The following is a 21,354-nucleotide window of genomic DNA, read 5'->3' as shown; positions in this document are numbered from 1 at the left end:
CTCGAGAGCATTGCTTCATCTAGTTGGACAGCAGGCAGGAGATGAGCCTGGCCAACATTATGCAACGTGGGCAACCATCAGGCGATCTCAGGCACGCGGTTGTTCTGTTAAGACCAGGGACAGAAAGCCATCCAGCCAAAGTGTTGTGGCAGGCCAGTCATCGTGCAGCACTGCAGCCCTCCACAACCAGCGTGTCGAACTGCTGATCCGCCGTCATGCAGGTTCAGCGTCTCATTTGTCGGTCGGCGGTGGAGTTATCACATTGCCTAGACCAGAGGTCTGCCAGGTCACCCCGAGCTAAATGGACGCTTTGCTGTGGCAGGCGCGTAATGGTGGGATTCTATTGCTCGAGTCGGCCGCTTTAGAAAACGAACCGTCTGGGATGCTGATCGTTGGCAGAAGGGGTTTGGTCGTTCTGCAGAAAAGAGTGACTAGCGGCCGAGCAAAGGAAGCTAGTTCTCTTTGTGATGCATAATTGATGCAAAGATAACGGTGAAGGCCCTGGTTTTGAAAGGTGGTGGTGATGGTGAGGGGAAGAAGAAAGGAGCGGCGTGGGTGGAGGAGGGGCTGGAAACAAGACTTCGTTTTTGGTCCCAGCTAGACTAATCATATATTTATAGTTCCCAGACTCGAGCGCTTGGAATACAATCCATAACTGCTCAAGCAAGAGAAAAGAAATTAATCGTAGACAGAAACAACGGGAAATGATACAAAAGTCGTCAGCCATGGGCATGATTCATTATGGATGCGAGAATATCCATTGCACTATCGCCCCCAAACATTGTCGCCCTCTAGATTTCCATAGTCATAAGCTGGCGTGTTAGGGCTCGGGTCTTCAGCATCCGAGTCGAGAAGCCTGCTCTGCTCGTTGGTGGACTCGATGTTTTCCTTCCCTTCATTGGTGGTAGGCGGTTCATCTACCGGCTCACCGGATGGTCTCCTGTAGGGCAAGTCAGCAACTGTCGCACGAAGATACAATCACGAAACAAACGCGCCACTTACTGGAAGTGCTTGGGTTCCGGCTCGACCGCCACTGAGCCGAAAGCTCGTTGAATATGTGCCCGCTCATCTTCCTCTGCCTCCCGATTCTCTACCACGAGATCCACTAACTGGCTGCGGTGGGAGCTCCGGGATCTAGATGAAGTGGCGGTACTCTGTCGCTGAGGTGCTGGCTTATGAGGAGACTCCTGCCGCGAACTCTTCGATGCACGGCTTCCGCTGGTAGTACGTCCTTCCATAGGTGGGCGAGCCTTCCTGCCTTTGCGCGCCTTTTTAACCACTTGCGGCTGTGGAGAGGAAGTGGACTGCCGGGGACCGGCCAGGCGCTGGTCTCTTGGGACTATGTTGGCGGTGATGACGGGGTACTGCCTCTCTTCAGCTATTGAGTTCTTTATCTAGCCGGCGAGGGAACTTACGTTGAAGTCACCAAATTCCAGCTCACGTGCTTGAGAAAATAGCCTCTCGTCGTCATTGTCCAAGGCGGTCTCCTCAGATGCACTGTGCGAGCGGTACCGATCGAGAGTGCTGCCGCGTCGACTACCACTGCTTCCGTCGGCGGCACCGAGCAAGGGGGTCCGACTATTGATCTCACCTGGCTGTGGGATCCAGTATTTACCTTTGCCTCCACGTTCATAACGCATGCCGTGCATTACTCGCTTCACACGTGAGTTTGACTCTGCGTGTGGGATAATATGGTCGCCCGAATCGAAGAACCTATACTCATAGTTGTCGCCGCGGAAAGTCATCTTCGTATCCTCAACTAGGTCTCTAGCTCCGAAAGCATCACGAAGAGCGTAAACCACAGGAAGGCGAGCCGCAGAAATAGTCGGGTCTGCATAGTCGTGCCAGGAAAACCCGTGCCAGTGGGCAATCGCAAATATCGGCATTTCAAAACAGATCAAACTGTCCTGAATAGCAGCAGCAAGGTTGGTGGGTGTATAACCCCCTGTGCCGTTAGGCAAAGCTCCAAGCCATTGCAGGATGGATAGAAAGAATCCTTGCCAGTAGGACGCAAAGATTATCAGCTTAACGCAGAGAAACTTGGGCACTGGTCTGAATGGTGCTAGATCGTCGTGGAGGCAGACCCAAAACAAGGCCAGAGAATAGAGACTGATGGTAACGCTAATATTGTACAATATTCCAGTCCATAGATAGCCCGATGACAGACCAAGGTATCCTTCTTGATATGTGTCCGTTGCCTTCATGATAATGGAGACTATGGCGAGTATAGGCTTCAACCACGTGTATTGCAGGATACCACGCTTGACTGCGAGGAATGTATGCGGGTCGGAGATATCGACTTTGGAGAGGAAGTGATTGAGTGGCCAAGCATGTTGTACCGGGGCACGGCCGTGCATCATAATAATGACAGCTCTTTCACCACCTAGAAAGTTGATGAGGAGCTGGAAGAATGTATAGATCGTGAAGGCCTGGACATCAACTTGTCAACTATACCGCTCATGAAGCTACCAGTCACCAATGGCCGGAGTTACCTCATAAACATCGCGTATAGGTGCGAGCCATAAAGAAGCCTTCAGCGATATAATGCTTGTCCACGAGGAGGCTGCATAAATCGGAACCCTGTTTTTCGATAAGCGGAGGAGAGACAACAGCCTTGCTGGACTCGACTGACATCAATAATATGCGGACGACATATCGCTGCAAAAGCGGTTTGCGGTAGTTTTTTCTATAGTGTAGAGATTAGCGCGTGTTTGGATGATCAAGTAGGGCGACGAGGTCAAGGGTGCGGTCGTACGTCTGAAGCCATATGGACCTGGTAGAGAGGTGAGATCAGTATAGCTCTTGTAGAGGTGCGGGGAAGCTGGGAGAGATACACAAAAGACAGCAAAGTGGCAACGAGAGAGGAGACACCGGCGACAATCACGGCAGCTCGTGCTAAGCTCGAGCCGGTTCCGCCAGAGGATGAAGCTGTAATCATTGTCGCAATCACGACTCGCGGTACTCAACCGCGTGCGCTTGTCACAACAAAATCAGAGCATGGCGGAGAGTGCAAGAGCTTGGAAAGAATATAGCACGTAAAAAAAAAATAACGCAGAAGCAGAATAGATTAGTTTGGCAACAGGATGATAGAGGTGAATCGTGGGCGAGAGAGCAGCTTAGCAGGCTGCAGCAGACCTCTGATGGAGCTTGACGTGATTCCCATCTGGAGCCTCTCCATTTCTACGCTCGGCCGCCCCCACCGCCTTCGGACCTTCTCGTCGCCTCAGCTTCACTCCGATGCGCGTTGCTTCGTTATTGTGTTTCTTTGGAACTTGGTTAGATTTGTTTTGATGGATACGATCCCCCAGGTTGTCGTGAAGGAAGCAACCTGACTTTGGCGCCATGTTGAAGGCCGTTTGCGACTTGTCGGATAACGCGAAATGGCCGCTTCATCCTTCACCACCTTGGCCCTGACCCCGGATCCAAGCTTCAACTGGTATTTCTACTGCCATAATTATCCTGCTCTTTCTGACGTTGTTCAGGTTCTTTCTACTGCAGATTATAGTTTCTTGCATCCTGTAAGTAGCTTCCCTTAACATCTTCCCTCCCGGAACCGAGCACTAATCAGCTTGACCTAAGCGTGCTATTCTTCCTACTATACTTCAACCGCCTCTTCGCGACCCTTATATCGTACGGAATACGTGCCTACACGTGGTATTACTATCGCGTCTATGTTGACATAAACGCGCTTCAGTTCTCCCTGCTGGGAGGAAGGATATTCTTCAAGGGCATTCGGTACCATGGTGTGAACGAGACAATATTTGTGCATGGAGGCTTTATCACCTGGCGGTTTTGGAACCACGCAGTCAGGCGCACGAATTTATCGCGCCCTAAACCTGCCAGAACCCCCACCGGAACCGAACAATCAGACGTTGACGAGACTGGGACCAAAGCCGACGGCACTGGTGAAGGAGGAGTTGGGTCTTCTGCAACGCTTCCTTGTCGAATCACGGCCAAGCTCTATGGCCTAGAGTGGTTTATATACAACCGGACACCGGTATACGAGAACATTCTCAGTGAATTCAGCCCGACAGGCCGACCTCATCCACCGGATACAGGGAGTACGTCGTCAGCGGCCAGCTTGAAAGAAGAAAATCGAACCGACACGACTTTCTCGAACAACAACCCGTTCGAACAGGGGCCTCTTGGTGGTACCGGAGCGCCCCTGGGTACGAGCACGTCTCGGCAAGATGAAGCGGCTGCGCAGGAACTTGGTGAAGGTCTGTCCAAACTTTTACAGATCTTACCGTTGAGGGTGGAATGCGAAAAAGGGGCGATAGTGATGGGTAATGAGAATACAAGATCTGTGCTGACCACGACCTTCGATTCCGCAACTGGTCTAATCGAAGCAAGCCGCGCTGCGAGCGAGCTGGACCTCTATCGGCAAATCTTCAGCTTCAAATTCGACCACCCCATAATACAGATGAGGCCCAACCCGGATTTCAAACAGACTCAGCTGGCTGCTGCGAAGGGACTAAGTACTGCGCGGGAAGAGAAACCCGGCACGAAGCGAAAAAGGGACACGATATTTAACTATCAATTTCAGAAGCGTAGAGTCTGGCACAGCGTTCGCGACCTCATACCTTACTTCCAGACTTCAGTCGAATCGTTCCACCTACCCGACCAGCGTGCCACTACAGACTTTCGAAACCCCATCGATGTGCGTAATGATACGCGCTGGGTTGGACTATCCCGTTATCTCGACCAGGGTAGTCAGGATGACCACTCGGAGTGGGACTTTATTGAATATGGCAGATACTCTACAATCTTGGATTGCCCTAGCATGAGCGTTGCGTACTATTGGGATATCCCTGGGATTGTCAAAGAACATGCCGCTGCCGCTGCAAAATCGACACCGATGAAGACCCCGAACATCAACCGCGCACCTTCACCAGAATGGGGTATTGACGTGAGTGTTGACGGCGGAACCATCAACTATGGGCCTTGGGCTGATCGAGAACGGGTCGGGTTGCAAAATATCTTCTTCCCCAACGCGTACCGAGATTCGCAGCCTGCCGAATCTCCGCGCCCTGGAGAGACTCGACGGAACTCTGCTTTCCGGATCAGGATTGAGTTTGATCAAGAGACCATTCTTCATATTTCAACGCGCGAACCCTCTAAAGATTGGCAGTGGAAAGGGCGTGGGGATGCTGTTCGAGGTGCATCGAAACTAAAGAAGCAACAGCGCAGGAAACAAACTCGGGCTACAGAGGGAGAGAAAGGCAATCTCGGGCCTGATATCCGGCCCTTTGGGTGGTTCTCGCTCCGCATTGCTGGCAATTCGACCATCACTTACACAGCGGATATGGTGGCAGGAAGTTCAGGATTTGCGAGTCAACTCGACCTGGACATTCGCGATTCGAGAATGTCGTCGAGTGTGAACCACGCGCTGTTGTGGAATTGTCCCAGGCAATTAATCACATGTGACATTTCTGTTCCGCTCTCTTGGAAAACGCAGCGTGTTTGGAGGTTTGATGTGAACAGCCAGGATATGGAGCTTTTTTTGCTGCGCGACCACATCTTCCTCTTGACAGATTTGATCACCGATTGGGGATCTGGCCCGCCACAAGATTACTACACCTTTGTGCCGTTTATTTATCACTTGAACATGTCGTTCACAAATATCCGTCTTTATGCCAATGTCAATGACTCGAATATTGTCAGCGACCCCACTGACCTCAGTGACAATCGGTTGCTTGTAATCAAGGGTGATACACTGACTGCGAAGACGATCATTCCCCTGGACAAATACCGTGCCGAGCAAAACGCTGTGGCATTCGATGTTCATCTCCTCGATGCTGAAATCGACTTCGTTGCGCCCATGTGGGACACGCTGCATACCTTCTTAAAGAACAAAAAAACAGCTAGCCTGCAAAGCTTGACGATAGATGGCAACTACAGCTATTTTCTCTCCACGTCACCTGAGCTTACTGATACTCTAATGCTCAATATGCATGGCGTCGCTCCTACGCTGTACCTATTCGGATTTCTCATTAAGTCCTTTATGATTGTGAAAGAGAATTACTTTGGCGAAGAAGTGCACTTCAAGACACTGGAAGAATACCAGGAAATCGCTTATTCCGGGGATGCGTCTGCGGCACACCATGGAATCAACCCCAACAAGAAAACGAATGATCTAGACGTTGTCTTGCACGTCTCTGTTGACGAAGCATGCTTTCTGCTACCGGAGAATCTGTACGATGACCATAATTACGTGAGGCTCACAACCCCTTCCCTTGATGTTGATCTCAGATTCACAAACTACTACATGGACCTGCAATTCTCCCTATCTCCCGTGAGAGCTGCTCTCGAATCACGTTCGAAGGGCAATGCTCCCTCAATCTCTGATGCTCAGCTTTTCATTGATGGTGCTTCGGTTTATGGACACCGCATATTTGGTCTGCCTCCTGCGGAGCCAACTTACGTTTGCAATTGGGACTTTGATATTGGAAAAATCATTGGTGAATGCTCACCCAATTTTCTAGCATCGCTAGCCAGCGCCTTGCAAACATTCGATTTCTCTTTTGATAATGAAGAGAACGCACTCCCACCATTATTTCCGGTTGCTCTTCATGATGTGACGTTCCTAAGGGCACGAATCGACTCCCTTCATGTCTCCGTTCTCGTGAACGATGCAGCTCTTCTTCTGAGCTCGGAAGCAATAACGATTAGTTTCAACGACTGGGCGAATGTAAGATTTTCAAAGCGAATGAGTCTACTTGTACCCCATCTATCGATGGCTGCCATCAGTTGCTCCTCTCCTGGGAACTCTGTCAAGCAGTTTCCAGCTGAGGTCAAACCGTTAGCCCTTTTCCGAACAACAATAAAATTAAAAATGGTTCAACGAAGAGACGACATTGTTGAGACCCGAAAATTACAACAAGACCACATCAAATTGCACGACCAGAGAACTCAGCGGACGTCGTGGCTGCTCTTTGATTGGGACGAAATTGAGCCAGAGTCGCAGTATCTGGATCACAACGCCTCAACCCGACCCACTATTGCTGTACCAACAATGCCTGAACCTCTCACCAGAGATACTGGCTTGTTGGGCTTATCAGAAGAATTTGCGTTAGGCAAAAAGAGTCGAAGTTCTAAAAGTTTCCTTCTCGCTCCAGATACATCAACCACTGGCAGTAGACTCAAGAATCAACCTAGCGTGAGCGAGACTCGGAGTTTTTCCTCCTCAATCCGTCAGTACCGCAAGCATCCATCGCAGCCCAGGATAGCTACGGAATCGAAAACCTCCCAGTATCGATCAAGAACCCCCCAGAGACAGTCTCGTTCCTCAACAAACCCGAATACGTGGAATGTCCCTAATTTTACTCTCCATCGCATAAAGCTAGACGCATCCAAACTACCAATAAGTCAGCCCACGAATGCCGATATTCCTCGTGAAGAACTTCCGAGACCGAAATTCGATCCCCAATTTTCGCCTTTTGAGAACGACAACACCACTTATACTAATCTTCTGATAGACCTACAGGAAGGTATCAGAGGCTTTTGTACCCCAGATTTCATCCTCATACTCTCAGCACTAGTGGAATCCCTCCAGCTCCGACATCCAGTCCAAATGCTGGATTCTCTGCAGAAAGACATTATCTCAGACATCATGGCGTACGAGAAGTCTTTGAAGAGACCGAAGAAAGCCTCAACTGTTGCCCTCCGAGCTCCTGCAATAACGATTAAGCTAGTCAATAACCACGAACCACTTGATATTGACGACCCCAGTTTTCGAGATGAGTATCTGATTGACATATCTCACTTGAATACAGCATTTAGGACAAGGGTCGAACGGCAGAAAGGCGATCTTATTGCTGGTCTTAGTGAAACCATCGCTGCCCATGTCACCGTGGAAAATCTTTTATTATCGGTAGAGAGCAGCCAATCCGATCTGTACCGCCAAAAATCTAGCGTCAGCTGTCACCTCGGGGACATTGGTTTCTGGATGATGACTTCACCGATGAGCAGGTCAAATTTGCAAATACGTGAGTTTGAGACTGTCACATCAACCAAGTCCGTTGAACAGCTGGCCCATCTTGTTCGGCGCACGACTACTATGCTGGATTCTGCCACATCATCTTTACAGCACAGCTCTTCACGTCGCCACAAGCGTATGCGCTTCTTGATATACCGTCTTACCCAATCGGCTGCACGTATGCCTGACCCGGCGTTCTTAACGCGCATTTCGTATATGCTCAGAATTGCCCCTGGACATTTGCGGCACCACGATTCATGGAAGATCATTTCTCGGATTCGTAACGTCTACAACAGCCTGTCAATTGAGCAACAGTCAGACCTGGACCGGGAATGCTGCCATGATGACCTGACTTTACCCTCGAATGCGAAAGACATCGTTCAGTCCAGTTTTGATCAGTGGCGTGTCTGGGATTTAGCGCATGTCGAGAAGAGCTATGTGATGCGACGGATATGGGGCCCATCAGAAACAGTTCCTGAGGCCGCGCCATCAGCGGCATGTTTTACTTCTACGGTCAAATTGTTCCGTTTCTCTATCGATCCTGGGCCGAGGGAAAGTGATTTTGTTGTCCAAGACTTGTCGACTGCTGTATCTTCTACACCCCCGAATATTGACACCATCAAGAACAAGAAATCTCTCCTGGTCGTCGAGTCCTATTGCTCTTCGACCAGCTTCCGGTTACGGTGGGAAATTCTCCACTTGGTTGAAGGTCTCCTGAATACCATGTCTACCGTCACCCTTGAATCTGCAACTTCCGATCCAGATGCTGATCAGGCAAGTGTCTCCAAAGAATCGAGCGAATTGCAGTTTATCTTTGGTACCGATCTTGGTGCCTTGATCATTGACGGTATCAACTTGAAACTGGCACTCGTTGGGAAGGCTCTCAGAAGCTCGGCTGTTCTGAGCCCGCTAGACGGACAAAGAAAAAGCATGAGCCTGCTGATAAGCTCTGAAACATCCTCCCTGGATATGTCCAGCCTATCGCAGCTTATAATGCAGTGGAAATTCACAGATCCACATGTTTACTGTTCCCGCCTCACTGAGGAAACGCAGTCTGAGTCAAAGCATGACTGGAAGATAGCAGTGTCGAGCAGAAGGCTTCGATATGACCTGAACGAGGATCCCCTGGGTCTCGCTCATATGGCAGACCGTTTAATAGAGGATGAGATCCAGTTTGTCCACAAACTATTCAAGAACATGGACCTTTCAGCCCGCCGACCTGACGACAACCCTATGGATATAAAATCAACGAAGAACAAATTTCAGGTCGCAACATTCCTGGACGATTACCGGCTGAGCTTCCGCATTCTTCCCTCCCTGACGTATGTCATATCGGGCGAGGTAGCAAGAGCATCCATCATTTCCAAATTTGACGCGAAAATGGAGATCGATTTCGACCTGAAACAGAATGCTCATACCTTCTTCTCCAACGATCGAGGTAAATGGGAACCTTTAACTGAACTAGGGATACCCCCAATCAATGGGCGTATTATGGCTCGCACATCACCCGGCCGTACGGAGATGGAGATTGACATCACGATTGAGCTTATAGAGCTCGAGGCTAGTGCTGTCAGAAGTCTCCTTGGTGTTCTGACTAGGCCTGAATTTTCTCATTTGATTTCCGACCTCAAGCAGAACACGGAGTCGTTGATAGCCCATTCTAAAGAAGTCATCACGATGGACACCGCAGCCCCCCAACCCGAGAAGAAGACATCCGACTCAGTCTTCCTCTATAAAGCTCGAACCACGATGGCCGGGACGAAGATACACGCGACAGCACCTGGCTTGAATGGTAAGGATTATTCAGCTGATATGGAATTTAACCTGGGAATGGTACGAATGCGACTCAACAATGGCCTCGATTCTGGCTATCCGAAAGAGTTCCCCGAATTCCATGTCAATACCTCCCGCATAAGCTTTGATCTAAGCAGAAAGGGATCATCCAATGCCCACTCGTACTGCAGTTTTGCCATTGATGCCAAGGTTAGAGGAAGCTCTACGACCGATGAGAATGGCAAGACTTTGCAAGCATTCCACCTGACGAGTAGGAATTGCAACATAGACCTCTTCCCCGAAGCGGCTGCACTCATAGTCGATGTGGCGGCTCACCTGCAGGAACGCATGAAGACACTCGACCTCTCTCATGAAGTCAAGCGGTTCAAAAAGCTGCGCCATCGCGTTCACTCGCAGACAAAACCGAACCCTTCAAGGATCCCCAGTGTTCAGATGCCTGATAACCACCATGCTGATGATCTATTTGGTGCGATATTCTCTCTAGACTTAAACAACATTCAAGTAGCTTGGAACATGGCCACCTTTGCCCAGGCTACATCACAAAGGAGGCCCGACGACCTAGTGTTTTCGATCAAGCGTGTGGATTTGTCAAATAAGAAGACCAATTCTGCCAAGCTCCGGATCGAAAATATCCAGCTCCAAATGGTACCTGCATCAGGCGATAGAAGGAAGCGCGCTCTTAATTCAGCTCTGCTACCGGAGGTGGTTTTCAATGTGGCATATTCTTCGGGAGGCGAAGACGTCCGTGTCGCTCTCCAGGCCGCAGGCAAATCGCTGGATATTCGACTTACATCTGACTTTATTTCGCCCGGCAACATGATACGCAACTCAATTGCTTCCGCCGTCAGCACTATCCGAGATGCTAACTCGATAAACTTGTCGAAACCCTCAGACAGCAATACGAAACCCGGGTCTTTATTCGGGAATAAACGTTTGCGCTCGGTACTTGTTGACGTTGACTTTGCTGGTGCTATTGTTTCTCTCCAGGGGAGGCAGAGTGATGATCAGCAAACACTCCTCACGGCGACTCTGAAAGGACATCGGGCATCTGAGTCTAAGTATGGTCAATTCTCCCATGACAACTCGGTAGCGAACGCAACATTGCGTGCGCCTGGTGTGGCGCTAAAAGTTCAGTTCGAGGACAGCGCCGATACAGAATCTACGCTCAATGCAGAATTAAAGATAGACGCCTCCAACAATGTCTTGTACCCGAGTATTGTCCCATTGATGAAGCAGATGTCAACCACAGTCAAGGAGGTCATGGGCGAGCAAACGAAGCCCAGAAGACCATCCAGTGCTATGATGCTGCAGCCACAAAGACTCATGCAAGATACACCACTCGACGAAAACGATCCTACTTCAGTACTTGGCCGGTGTAAGCTGAACCTCGGTCTCTTGATCTGCAAACAGGAGTTCAGTTTGAGTTGTCAGCCTATTGCTCGAGTCGCCGCTACTGCGGGATTCGAGAGCGTGTATGTTGCGGTCAACACTGTTAAATCTGATGACGAGGAACGTTTGCTTGCATTGTCTGTGGTCTTCAACGACTTTGGAGCGTCTGTCAAACATGTGTACTCCAATGAAGCCACTGCTAGCTTCGAGGTGAACTCGATTGTCATGTCATTGATGAACAGCAGACACCTTGGCAAGGCAAAGGGTATCTCGGCCGCTCTACGTGTTAGCCCGGTGCAACTCATGCTCAATGTGAGGCAGATGCAAGATTTGCTACTTTTCCGTGAAATTTGGGTTCCAACGAATGACCCATCGGAGTCGGCTGCAAGCTTGAAACCACAGCCCGAGGAGACACAAGCCTACATAGTGCAGCGTTACCAACAAGTTGCCTCTGCGCCAGCCTTCCCTTGGAACACGACCATCGCCATCGAAAAATTAGAGATCCAGCTTGATATGGGGTCAACGTTGGGCAAAGCACAGTTCGCCATCAACGATTTATGGCTTTCATCTCAAAAGACCTCTGATCGTGAGCAAATCCTTTGTGTGGGTCTCAAAAGGGTTGGAATAGAAAGTAAGGGCAGACTGAGCGGATTAGCGGAATTCCAGACCATCAAAGTTCGCACCTCGATTAACTGGCCGGAGGAATGTTCTGAAATCCGAACGCCTTTGATACAGGCTTCGATCTCGTTTGATCAACTCCAGGTCAAAGTCTCTTTCGACTACCAGCCGTTCCTCATAGCACACATAGCCTCCTTCGACTTCTTGATGTACAACGTGGGTGGGTCACCAGATGGGTCGAACGAGCGACTGTTCAGTATACTGGATGGAGGCGAGGTGCAAGTTTTCTGCACAACTTTGACTGCATCCCAAGCCCTCGCGCTGTTCCAGGCTTGGCAGCGCCTTATGCAGGATAAGCAAGCTGCATACGAGGCGTCGTTGAAAGAGATTGAGAGATACCTCCGCAGGAAGAGCTCAGTCTTCTCAGATAAGAACGATGTATCAAGCCCCAAATCACCGGAGCAAGCGGAAGAGAAGGCTGAAGAAGCTCCAATCTCCTTACAGACTGGAGTGGTCGTGACAATCCACGCAGTTCACATTGGAGTCTTCCCAAGCACATTCTTCGACAACCATGTCTTCAAGCTGGAAGCTCGTGAGGCACAGGCTCGGTTCGATGTGTCGTTGGACACTGGCAGAATTCATAGTGCTCTTGGCCTTACCCTCGGACAGCTGCGCGTCGCGCTTTCCCCGATATCCCGAGGCGACCCTGTCACTGTCGAAAAGCTTCTCGTCAGCGAGACTGCAGCCCGAGTTATAGAAACCCGCGGAGGAACAATCTTAAAGGTTCCACGTGTGGTAGCCATCATGGAAACGTGGCAAAGCCCAGGGTCGAATCAAATCGACTATATCTTCCGCAGCAGCTTCGAAGGCAAGGTCGACGTTGGGTGGAATTACTCCCGCATCAGCTTTATCAGGGACATGTGGGAGGGCCACTCTCGCGCCTTAGCTTCACGATTAGGCAAGCCGCTTCCGCCGTCGGCTGTGCGCATCACGGGAGGCTTGAATGGAGAAGGTGGCGGGGAGAATCATGACCAGCAAGAAAAAATCACTGCGGTTGTTAATGTGCCCCAGTCCAAGTACCACTATGTGGCGATTCAGCCGCCGGTAATTGAGACACCGCAGCTACGTGATATGGGTGAGGCAACGCCACCGCTTGAGTGGATCGGTTTGCAACGGGATAAGCTGCCTAATGTCACGCATCAGATCATTATTGTGACTTTATTGGAAATCGCGAAGGAGGTCGAGGATGCGTATGGGAAGATATTATGGTCTTCTTGATGAGTTCTGTCTGTCATGCCAACAGCAACACCTATAGATTGATTTGTATATATGACTTTTGTATTATTAGCGATGTTGGTATACCCATGTCTTGAATAGACCTCATTTCTGTTCTAAACTCTTGCCTGATGTATGGGGCTGGTAGTTAAAGCAGCAATGCTACAAGCCGAATCAGGGAATGTACACCCAACGAGCGGGCTCATTGTGCCCGCTAAAGATGGAGCTAGTCCATTCTGGGACTGTGAATCCTGTTTCAAGCTCAATGTAGCCAATCAGAGCTTGTAACATTGCAGAGCTTGCAGAGCTTTCAAAGATTAATCAGCGGTTACCCCACCAATGCCCCTCACCAGGCCTGATAGCAGAATAGCTCGACTGAGTCGACTCGAACTGTCGTAGTGCGGTTGACTCGATACCTAGGTGAACCGTGAAGGAAGCCTGTGGCAAAATAGAGCTTACTAGAGCTACGATTGGCTAGCTCAGGTTTGAAATACAGCGGTGTGCCCGAGCATGAGGATGAGGTTGTAACTTGTAGGTTGATTACCAACCCGTCTTGAAGTTTGTAAGGCTGGCCGCTGGTTACCGTGGACAGACAGTGAGAGCAATCGCGTAGTGAGTAGTGACTCTTTATGAGTAAAAAGGATGACTTCAAAAGGTTATTTTGAGTCAGGGTCTGACAAGTTTTTTACGAGGGAGTTGATGGCAGCCAACCGTGCGATCTCATGATGCCACAGAGTTTGCAACCCCGTCAGCGGGTTTGGATGCCTGCAATACAGCAACTTCGGCTGAGAAATCAGAGCCGTGGCAACAAGTATAATCTAAAAGAAAGCAGTCATAGCATAGGGATGGTCCTTGTAGATGAGAGGCCGGAGATAGACGGGCATTGGAGGGGCACAAGCGGGAATTGGGTGGGAAAAAACGCACATCCAGATTTGGACTCGGGAAAAAACCAACCACCGGCCGCCCCACGACCTCTTAACTCACTCGTCTTTTCTCTCTCTTCCCCTCTCTCTCTCTCCTCCCTCCTCCTCTGCCTCTCTTCCCATCCCTCTTCCTCTCCTCAGTCTCTCCCTCTGGAGCAGCGCACATAGGCCCTTTTTTCATCTCAGGTCATCGTCAGGTCGAGCTAGCTCTCGGTCCTGATCCTTTGTGTGTCGTTTTCTGCTTGATCTTTTTTTCTCTTTACCTTTTTTCTTCCCCTACCCCGCCTCCAAGGCTTTGACAGAAAAAACACCGTCAAGATGGTTAAGTATGTTGTCCACCCGTTCATCATCAGTGGGATACTGGAAATGATCATGAGAAAATGGATTTGGTCAGTTTGCTAACGTGCTGTTTTATAGCTTCACTATCGAGGAGGTATGCCGTTCCCTCTGCGCCCGAGCATCGTCACGGAGCTATCAAAATTTTCATATCGGTTAGGAGGACAGATGGAACTAACAATACCTGTAGCTCCGCTCCCTCATGGACCGCAAGGCCAACATCCGTAACATGTCCGTCATTGCTCACGGTTCGTATTCGACAAATCCCACCTGCTATCAACTGAGTACTGAGTGTGTCTAGTCGATCACGGAAAGTCCACCCTCAGTGACTCCCTGGTCCAGCGTGCCGGTATCATTGCTGCGGCCAAGGCTGGTGATGCCCGTTTCATGGACACCCGTCCTGACGAGCAGGAGCGTGGTATCACCATCAAGTCCACTGCCATCTCCCTGTACGCCAAGTTCCCCGATGAGGAGGATCTCAAGGAAATCCCCCAGGCCGTCGACGGTTCTGAGTTCTTGATCAACTTGATCGATTCCCCCGGTCACGTTGATTTCTCCTCCGAAGTCACTGCTGCTCTCCGTGTCACCGACGGTGCTCTCGTCGTCGTCGACTGTGTCTCTGGTGTCTGCGTCCAGACCGAGACTGTGCTCCGTCAGGCTCTGACTGAGCGTATCAAGCCCGTTCTTATCATCAACAAGGTCGACCGTGCTCTTCTCGAACTTCAGGTCCAGAAGGAAGATCTTTACCAGTCTTTCGCCCGTACCGTCGAGTCCGTCAACGTCATCATCGCTACCTACGAGGACAAGGCCCTCGGTGACGTCCAGGTCTACCCCGAGAAGGGTACCGTTGCTTTCGGCTCCGGTCTCCACGGCTGGGCTTTCACCGTCCGCCAGTTCGCCGTTAAGTTCGCCAAGAAGTTCGGTGTTGACCGCAAGAAGATGCTTGAGCGTCTCTGGGTAAGCAATCACGCACGTCACAATGCTGAATAGCTGCTGACCAGATCCTAGGGTGACAACTACTTCAACCCCAAGACCAAGAAGTGGACCAAGACTGCTCCTGAGATCGATGGCAAGCCCGTTGAGCGTGCTTTCAACATGTTCATCTTGGACCCCATCTTCAAGATCTTCCAGCTCATCAACAACGACAAGAAGGATCAGATTCCCGGCCTTCTTGAGAAGCTCGAGGTTAAGCTCACCAACGAGGAGAAGGACCTCGTTGGCAAGCAGCTCCTCAAGACTGTTATGCGCAAGTTCCTGCCCGCCGCTGATGCCATGTTGGAGATGATCTGTATTCACCTTCCCTCCCCCGTCACTGCCCAGAAGTACCGTGCCGAGACTCTGTATGAGGGTCCCTCCGACGACGAGGCTTGCATTGGTATCCGTGACTGTGACCCCAAGGCCCCTCTCATGCTTTACGTCTCCAAGATGGTGCCCACCTCCGACAAGGGACGTTTCTACGCTTTCGGTCGTGTCTACGCCGGTACCGTCAAGTCCGGTCTCAAGGTCCGCATCCAGGGTCCTAACTACACCCCTGGCAAGAAGGAGGATCTGTTCATCAAGAGCATTCAGCGTACCATTCTCATGATGGGTCGTTTCGTCGAGCCCATTGAGGATGTCCCCGCCGGTAACATCGTTGGTCTCGTCGGTGTTGACCAGTTCTTGCTCAAGTCTGGTACTCTTACCACCTCCGAGACTGCTCACAACCTGAAGGTCATGAAGTTCTCCGTCTCCCCCGTCGTGCAGCGCTCCGTTGAGGTCAAGAACGCTGGTGATCTCCCCAAGCTTGTCGAAGGTCTCAAGCGTCTTTCCAAGTCCGACCCTTGCGTCCTGACCATGATCAACGAGTCTGGTGAGCACGTCGTTGCTGGTGCTGGTGAGCTCCATCTCGAGATTTGCTTGAAGGATCTTGAGGAGGACCACGCTGGTGTCCCTCTCCGCATCTCCGACCCCGTCGTCTCCTACCGTGAGACTGTCTCTGGCACTTCCAGCATGACTGCTCTCTCCAAGTCCCCCAACAAGCACAACCGTCTGTACCTCACTGCCCAGCCCCTTGACGAGGAGGTCTCCAAGGCCATTGAGGCCGGCAAGATCAGCCCCCGTGACGATTTCAAGATCCGTGCCCGTGTCCTTGCTGACGAGCACGGCTGGGATGTCACCGATGCCCGTAAGATTTGGTGCTTCGGTCCCGACACCTCCGGTGCCAACTTGCTCGTCGACCAGACCAAGGCCGTCCAGTACCTCAACGAAATCAAGGATTCCGTTGTCTCCGGTTTCCAGTGGGCTACCCGTGAGGGTCCCATTGCCGAGGAGCCCCTGCGCTCCGTCCGCTTCAACATCCTTGATGTTACCCTCCACGCTGATGCCATTCACCGTGGTGGTGGTCAGATCATTCCTACCGCTCGTCGTGTCCTGTACGCTGCTACTCTGCTTGCTGACCCCGGTATCCTCGAGCCCATCTTCAACGTCGAGATCCAGGTGCCCGAGCAGGCCATGGGTGGTATCTACGGTGTCCTTACCCGCCGTCGTGGTCACGTCTACACTGAGGAGCAGCGCCCTGGTACTCCCCTCTTCAACGTCAAGGCTTACCTGCCCGTCAACGAGTCCTTCGGTTTCCCCGGAGAGCTCCGCCAAGCCACTGGTGGCCAGGCCTTCCCTCAGTCCGTCTTCGATCACTGGGCTGTTCTTCCTGGTGGTTCTCCTCTTGACACCACCACTAAGCCTGGTCAGATCGTTACTGAGATGCGTAAGCGCAAGGGTATCAAGGAGCAGGTCCCTGGTTACGAGAACGTAAGTTATCTTCTCAATCATGCAGAATGTTCATATGCTAATATTATCACAGTACTACGACAAGCTGTAAAAACGTTCTCTACAAACCGACTAGGTTTCAAGTCTGTTTGGGTTGGAATCCTATGTTTATGAAGTTGATGAACGCAATACCCGGCCAATGCTAAGGGAGACAACCGCGAAGAAAATAAACCGACGCAATTACAGCTTAATGTCGTATGGGTTTTCGATTAACTAGAGCAGTAGAAACCGGTGTGCTCATGCATTTGCTATGGCCTTTTTGCTTTTCCTTTTGTTACGTTAACGACTATGAGGGCTTTATGAGCTAGCTGCTATTCTCTAGTTGGACACGAAAAATGATATTAGTTCAGATGTTCAATTTCTCCCTGTAGAGTTCATTTCCGATCTATCATCATTGAAATCTTAAAGTCTCGTTGTACCTGCACTGTGACAAGGTATTTTGAAGTCGCAAGGTGATGTCTGTACTCTGTAGGTCCCGGACTGTCACGTGGTCATTGTATCCGCATCCGCGCTTCGGGCTGCGCGCATGTCACAGCTCCTCCGGACCGCCGCAGAGCTCTTTTTTCGCTACTCCGGTCTGCCTTCGAGTTCCACACTTCACCTGGATTTCACTCTTTGATCGAACGATGACCTAATACTTCGCCCTCTATCAACGTCTACCGTAACGCAATTTGTGTGATACAACACACAACTGCAGCAATCACTCAGGCTTCGCTCATTCGCTCAAGCTCTCTCCTTGCTGCATCTGGTAGCAACGTCTCCAACCTCGTTATACCGCCGTCTACTATTGTTGCAAGATTCTGCCGCCATGCAGTTGACAGAAGATCAGGCGGAAGAGGTCAAGAAATGGGTGGTGAAAAAGTTGGAGGACATGTAGGCGATCCCGCGCGCCGCACGAGCCTCAGGAGTTATCACCCGCTAATTACTGTATAGCTCTGATGCCGACTCGGATGTGCTTGCGGACTATGTTCTCGCTCTTATCAGAACTGATGCCCCCGATGATGAGATTCGGACAGCCTCCGTGGAGAACCTTGAGGACTTTTTGCGAGAGCGTGAGTTTATTTACCCTGCTGGTTCTTGCATGGGGATTCATGAGAGCTAATACCTTGGTTGACGGGTAGACACTGCCGATTTCGTCCAAGAGCTCTTTGCTACGTTCGCGCCAAAGCAACAGCCCGCCCCGACCCAAGCACAGGCCCCTCAAAGCACGGCAATGGATGCTCAGCCAAACCTTCCGAATATACCAACCGGCCCTATGAACGGACCCTGCACTCCTCAAGCGCCCTTTGAGAATTCGACTAACAGCCGTAAACGCACATATGACGATGGTTTCAGCACAGATCAAGGCCGGGAAGATGTCCCGCACCATCGAAACTTTAAGAACCCGCGGCGCGGACGTGGAGGGCGAGGCGACTGGATGGTGAGAGATGGTCACCATGCCGCAGGCGGCCCTGGTCAATTTCCTCATCCCGCTGCTGGTGGATTCCCGCCGATGCCTCCTCCTACGTTTCCTGGGTTCGACCAGAATGACCCGATGGCGGCGATGATGGCTTTGCAGAGTATGGGATTTCCGCAGATGCCGGGAATGCCGCCTATGCCTATGCCGCCGGGTGGTGGTGCTGGCCAGCAGCCAGATCAGATGGGGCAGAAGAGCTCAGAGAGGTGTCCGTTTTACGAGACGCAGGGGATCTGTTATCTGGGCGATGCTTGCCCTTATTCGCATGACATGGTCCCGAATGCGAAGAATGACGGTGAGTGTCATGGAGACTTGCGGTCCATTTATGGCAAGCTAACTGTCCTAGAATATGATCCTAAAGCGTCAAATATTGTTTCGGACTTTAGGCCCCTACCAGATAACTCAATGCGCGGCAATGATAGAGGCCGTGGACGAGGTCGTGGCCGTGGCGGAGATAGAGGCGGCTTTGCAAACCGTGGCCGTCGCTCGGAGTTTTCTGCTACTGGACCGAACGAGGACCAATCCGTAACGACCATTGTTGTAGAGCAGATTCCAGACGACAAGCTCGATGATTCCTCCATTAGAGAGTTCTTCTCCCAGTACGGAGAAGTCACGGATATCTCGCTCCAGGTGCATAAAAAGCTGGCTTTGGTAACTTTCATCGATCATGCTGCTGCCAAGCGTGCCTGGTCCAGCCCTAAGGTTATCTTCGACAACCGATTCGTCAAGGTCTACTGGCACAAATCAAAGGGTGACCGAAATGACCAGCGTCCAGGAGGCAATGAAAGCCGTGAGGACTCCCAGCCCTTCGACCCAGAAGAATTCCAAAGACAACAAGAAGCCGCTCAGAAGGCACACGAAGAGAAAGCCAAGCGCCGCAAAGAAACCGAAGAAGCAAAACAAGCTCTAGAAAAACAACGTGAAGAACTGATGAAAAAGCAAGAAGAAGAGAAACAACGCCTCCTCCAACGGATCGGAGGCGCCTCATCCGGCAGCGCAACCCCTGACGGCGGCGCAGCCCAATCGCCCTCTGACGAGAATGCCAGCGAACAGACCAAGAAGCTGCGAGCTCAACTCGCGGCCCTCGAAGCCGAAGCTCAGAGCCTAGGCCTCGATCCCAACAACCATCCTGATTCAGGTTCATACCGCGGCCGCGGGAGAGGCCGTGGCAGCTACCCACCACGTGGTCGCGGCTACGACCCGTCATATCGGGGCTCGTATCGCGGGCGAGGCGGCTTTGCTGCACGAGGCCGCGGTGGCGTTCTGCGGCTGGACAACCGGCCGAAACGCGTGGCTGTCTCGGGTATAAAGCCTAATTCTGAGCAGGACGAGGCGTTCCGCCAGTTCCTTATCGTATGTCCCACTCATGTACCACCCTATCCTAACCTCAAGTTCACCAAGGCTAATCATGTATCCAGGGCGTCGGCGAATATGAATCCATAACACCCAACCCCAGCGAAGCAAACTCGTTGATCATCGCCTTCAAGGAGCGCTACATTGCCGAGAAATTCATGTACGGCCCGCACAATATCCCCTCTGTCGGCGAGGTGCAGCTTACTTGGGTGCCCAACCCGCCTATCTCTCTACCCTCGGCGTCAAACAACCAAGCAGCGGCTACGCCGTCAGAGACAGAGGGCAAGGGCGGCCTTGATGAGGATACAATCATGGATTCTGGCGTAGGCGACCAGAATGGGGCTAACAGGGGCAAGGACGTGAATATGAATGCGGATGTGGATTATGATGTTGCGGAGGTGGATGATAGTTGGGGAGTTGAGTGATTGCGAATCGCTTGTCGTCCGCCATGCCATTTGTCCGTATAGAAAGGACGTTTTCGCTTGAGTCGGGTTCTTGAGTAAAAGGGGCCATGTATGTATGTATGCTGTTGTTTAATAGAAAGAGATCAGCCATCTTTCCATCTATCGTTTCTATCTATACCAACCCTAGCCTTCCCTTCCAGCGGGATCATGTAGCGTATTAGTCTCCTGTGCCCTGAAAGTACGCAAAGGTCCCAAGGACACCAGTCAGGCGCATCGCACACTGAAGACCCTCGCCCTAACTCCAGCAAGCGCATCATACGCATCATAGTGTTACCCCAGTAATATATATTCCATTCCTGTAACGGGTGCCGGACAACCTAAAACAGAAAGCACAGCCAGTCTATCCCGGAGGTCCCCCCATCGCACCTTCCTAAAGTAAGTGGACCCGTAGCCAGAACATATACCAGATCTGGAAGGAACAATCAGCCCCCGGGCCCGACCATCGTACCTTCCTCGCCCCCCTACCTCCCATGTATAGCAGGCACAACCGACATATGCCCAGTGAGGAAAGAGCACCCCCGTACTAGGTAGGTAGTCGTATAAAAATGACCATTTCTTGTTCTTATTTCCTCCTATTTCAGAGATATTTCCATGGAAGCCCTGCTGGTTAGGACACTCTACAGTGTTTCCGGCTTTGTGGGTAGTATCTATATATATATTTATGTATATATAATAGTAAACATGACATACCATGACATCATCGAGCACTTGCGGCATGATAGGAACAGCCAGCTCAACCCCAATAAGTTTATTAATTCACATGTACCCTAATCAACGCTACAGATGGTGTTTAAAGTGTTCCTCGATCTACATGGCTGGAAGGAGAGGAACGCTATAAGGCCGCAGAACCCTTCCTGGAGATGGCTACGATGAACAGTATGTATGTGAGACGAGTGTTTTGATAAGATCTTGTCTCCAAAGACAATGGACTCATCTGAGATCTCTCTTTTTGAGAATGCAACT

The 21,354-nt window shown here is 51.0% G+C and overlaps 3 protein-coding genes across 3 annotated transcripts; 2 read left to right on the top strand and 1 right to left on the bottom strand.

Moving 5' to 3' along the window:
* Positions 1-620: 620 nt before the first annotated feature.
* Positions 621-3,131, bottom strand: BJY04DRAFT_10562 (OSTA/TMEM184 family protein). Its single transcript, XM_073708021.1, has 7 exons — positions 2,835-3,131; positions 2,756-2,773; positions 2,633-2,686; positions 2,493-2,580; positions 1,416-2,429; positions 1,003-1,364; positions 621-940 (listed from the first exon to the last, which is right to left on the bottom strand). The coding sequence occupies exons 1-7, from the start codon at positions 2,936-2,938 to the stop codon at positions 766-768; spliced, it is 1,815 nt and encodes a 604-aa protein (XP_073564485.1). The 5' UTR covers positions 2,939-3,131; the 3' UTR covers positions 621-765.
* A 249-nt stretch (positions 3,132-3,380) lies between these two features.
* Positions 3,381-17,170, top strand: BJY04DRAFT_224776 (putative fermentation associated protein (Csf1); the record flags this gene model as incomplete). Its single annotated transcript, XM_073718060.1, has 8 exons — positions 3,381-3,436; positions 3,483-3,518; positions 3,580-13,029; positions 14,395-14,410; positions 14,504-14,561; positions 14,615-15,270; positions 15,322-17,100; positions 17,153-17,170. The coding sequence occupies 8 exons, from the start codon at positions 3,381-3,383 to the stop codon at positions 17,168-17,170; spliced, it is 12,069 nt and encodes a 4,022-aa protein (XP_073564484.1).
* Positions 17,171-17,699: 529 nt separating this feature from the next.
* BJY04DRAFT_10525 (CCCH zinc finger and RRM domain protein) lies at positions 17,700-20,488 on the top strand. The gene is made up of 5 exons (XM_073708012.1): positions 17,700-17,991; positions 18,052-18,170; positions 18,240-18,869; positions 18,921-19,927; positions 19,993-20,488. Exons 1-5 carry the CDS (start codon positions 17,927-17,929, stop codon positions 20,350-20,352), a joined length of 2,181 nt encoding a protein of 726 aa, XP_073564483.1. The 5' UTR covers positions 17,700-17,926; the 3' UTR covers positions 20,353-20,488.
* Positions 20,489-21,354: the final 866 nt, after the last annotated feature.

Source organism: Aspergillus karnatakaensis (genome assembly GCF_047715665.1).
Source record: "Aspergillus karnatakaensis strain CBS 102800 unplaced genomic scaffold BJY04scaffold_100, whole genome shotgun sequence".
Classification (NCBI taxonomy): domain Eukaryota; kingdom Fungi; phylum Ascomycota; class Eurotiomycetes; order Eurotiales; family Aspergillaceae; genus Aspergillus; species Aspergillus karnatakaensis.
Note: the sequence above shows the minus strand (reverse complement) of the source record. Positions and strands in the feature narration are given on the sequence as shown.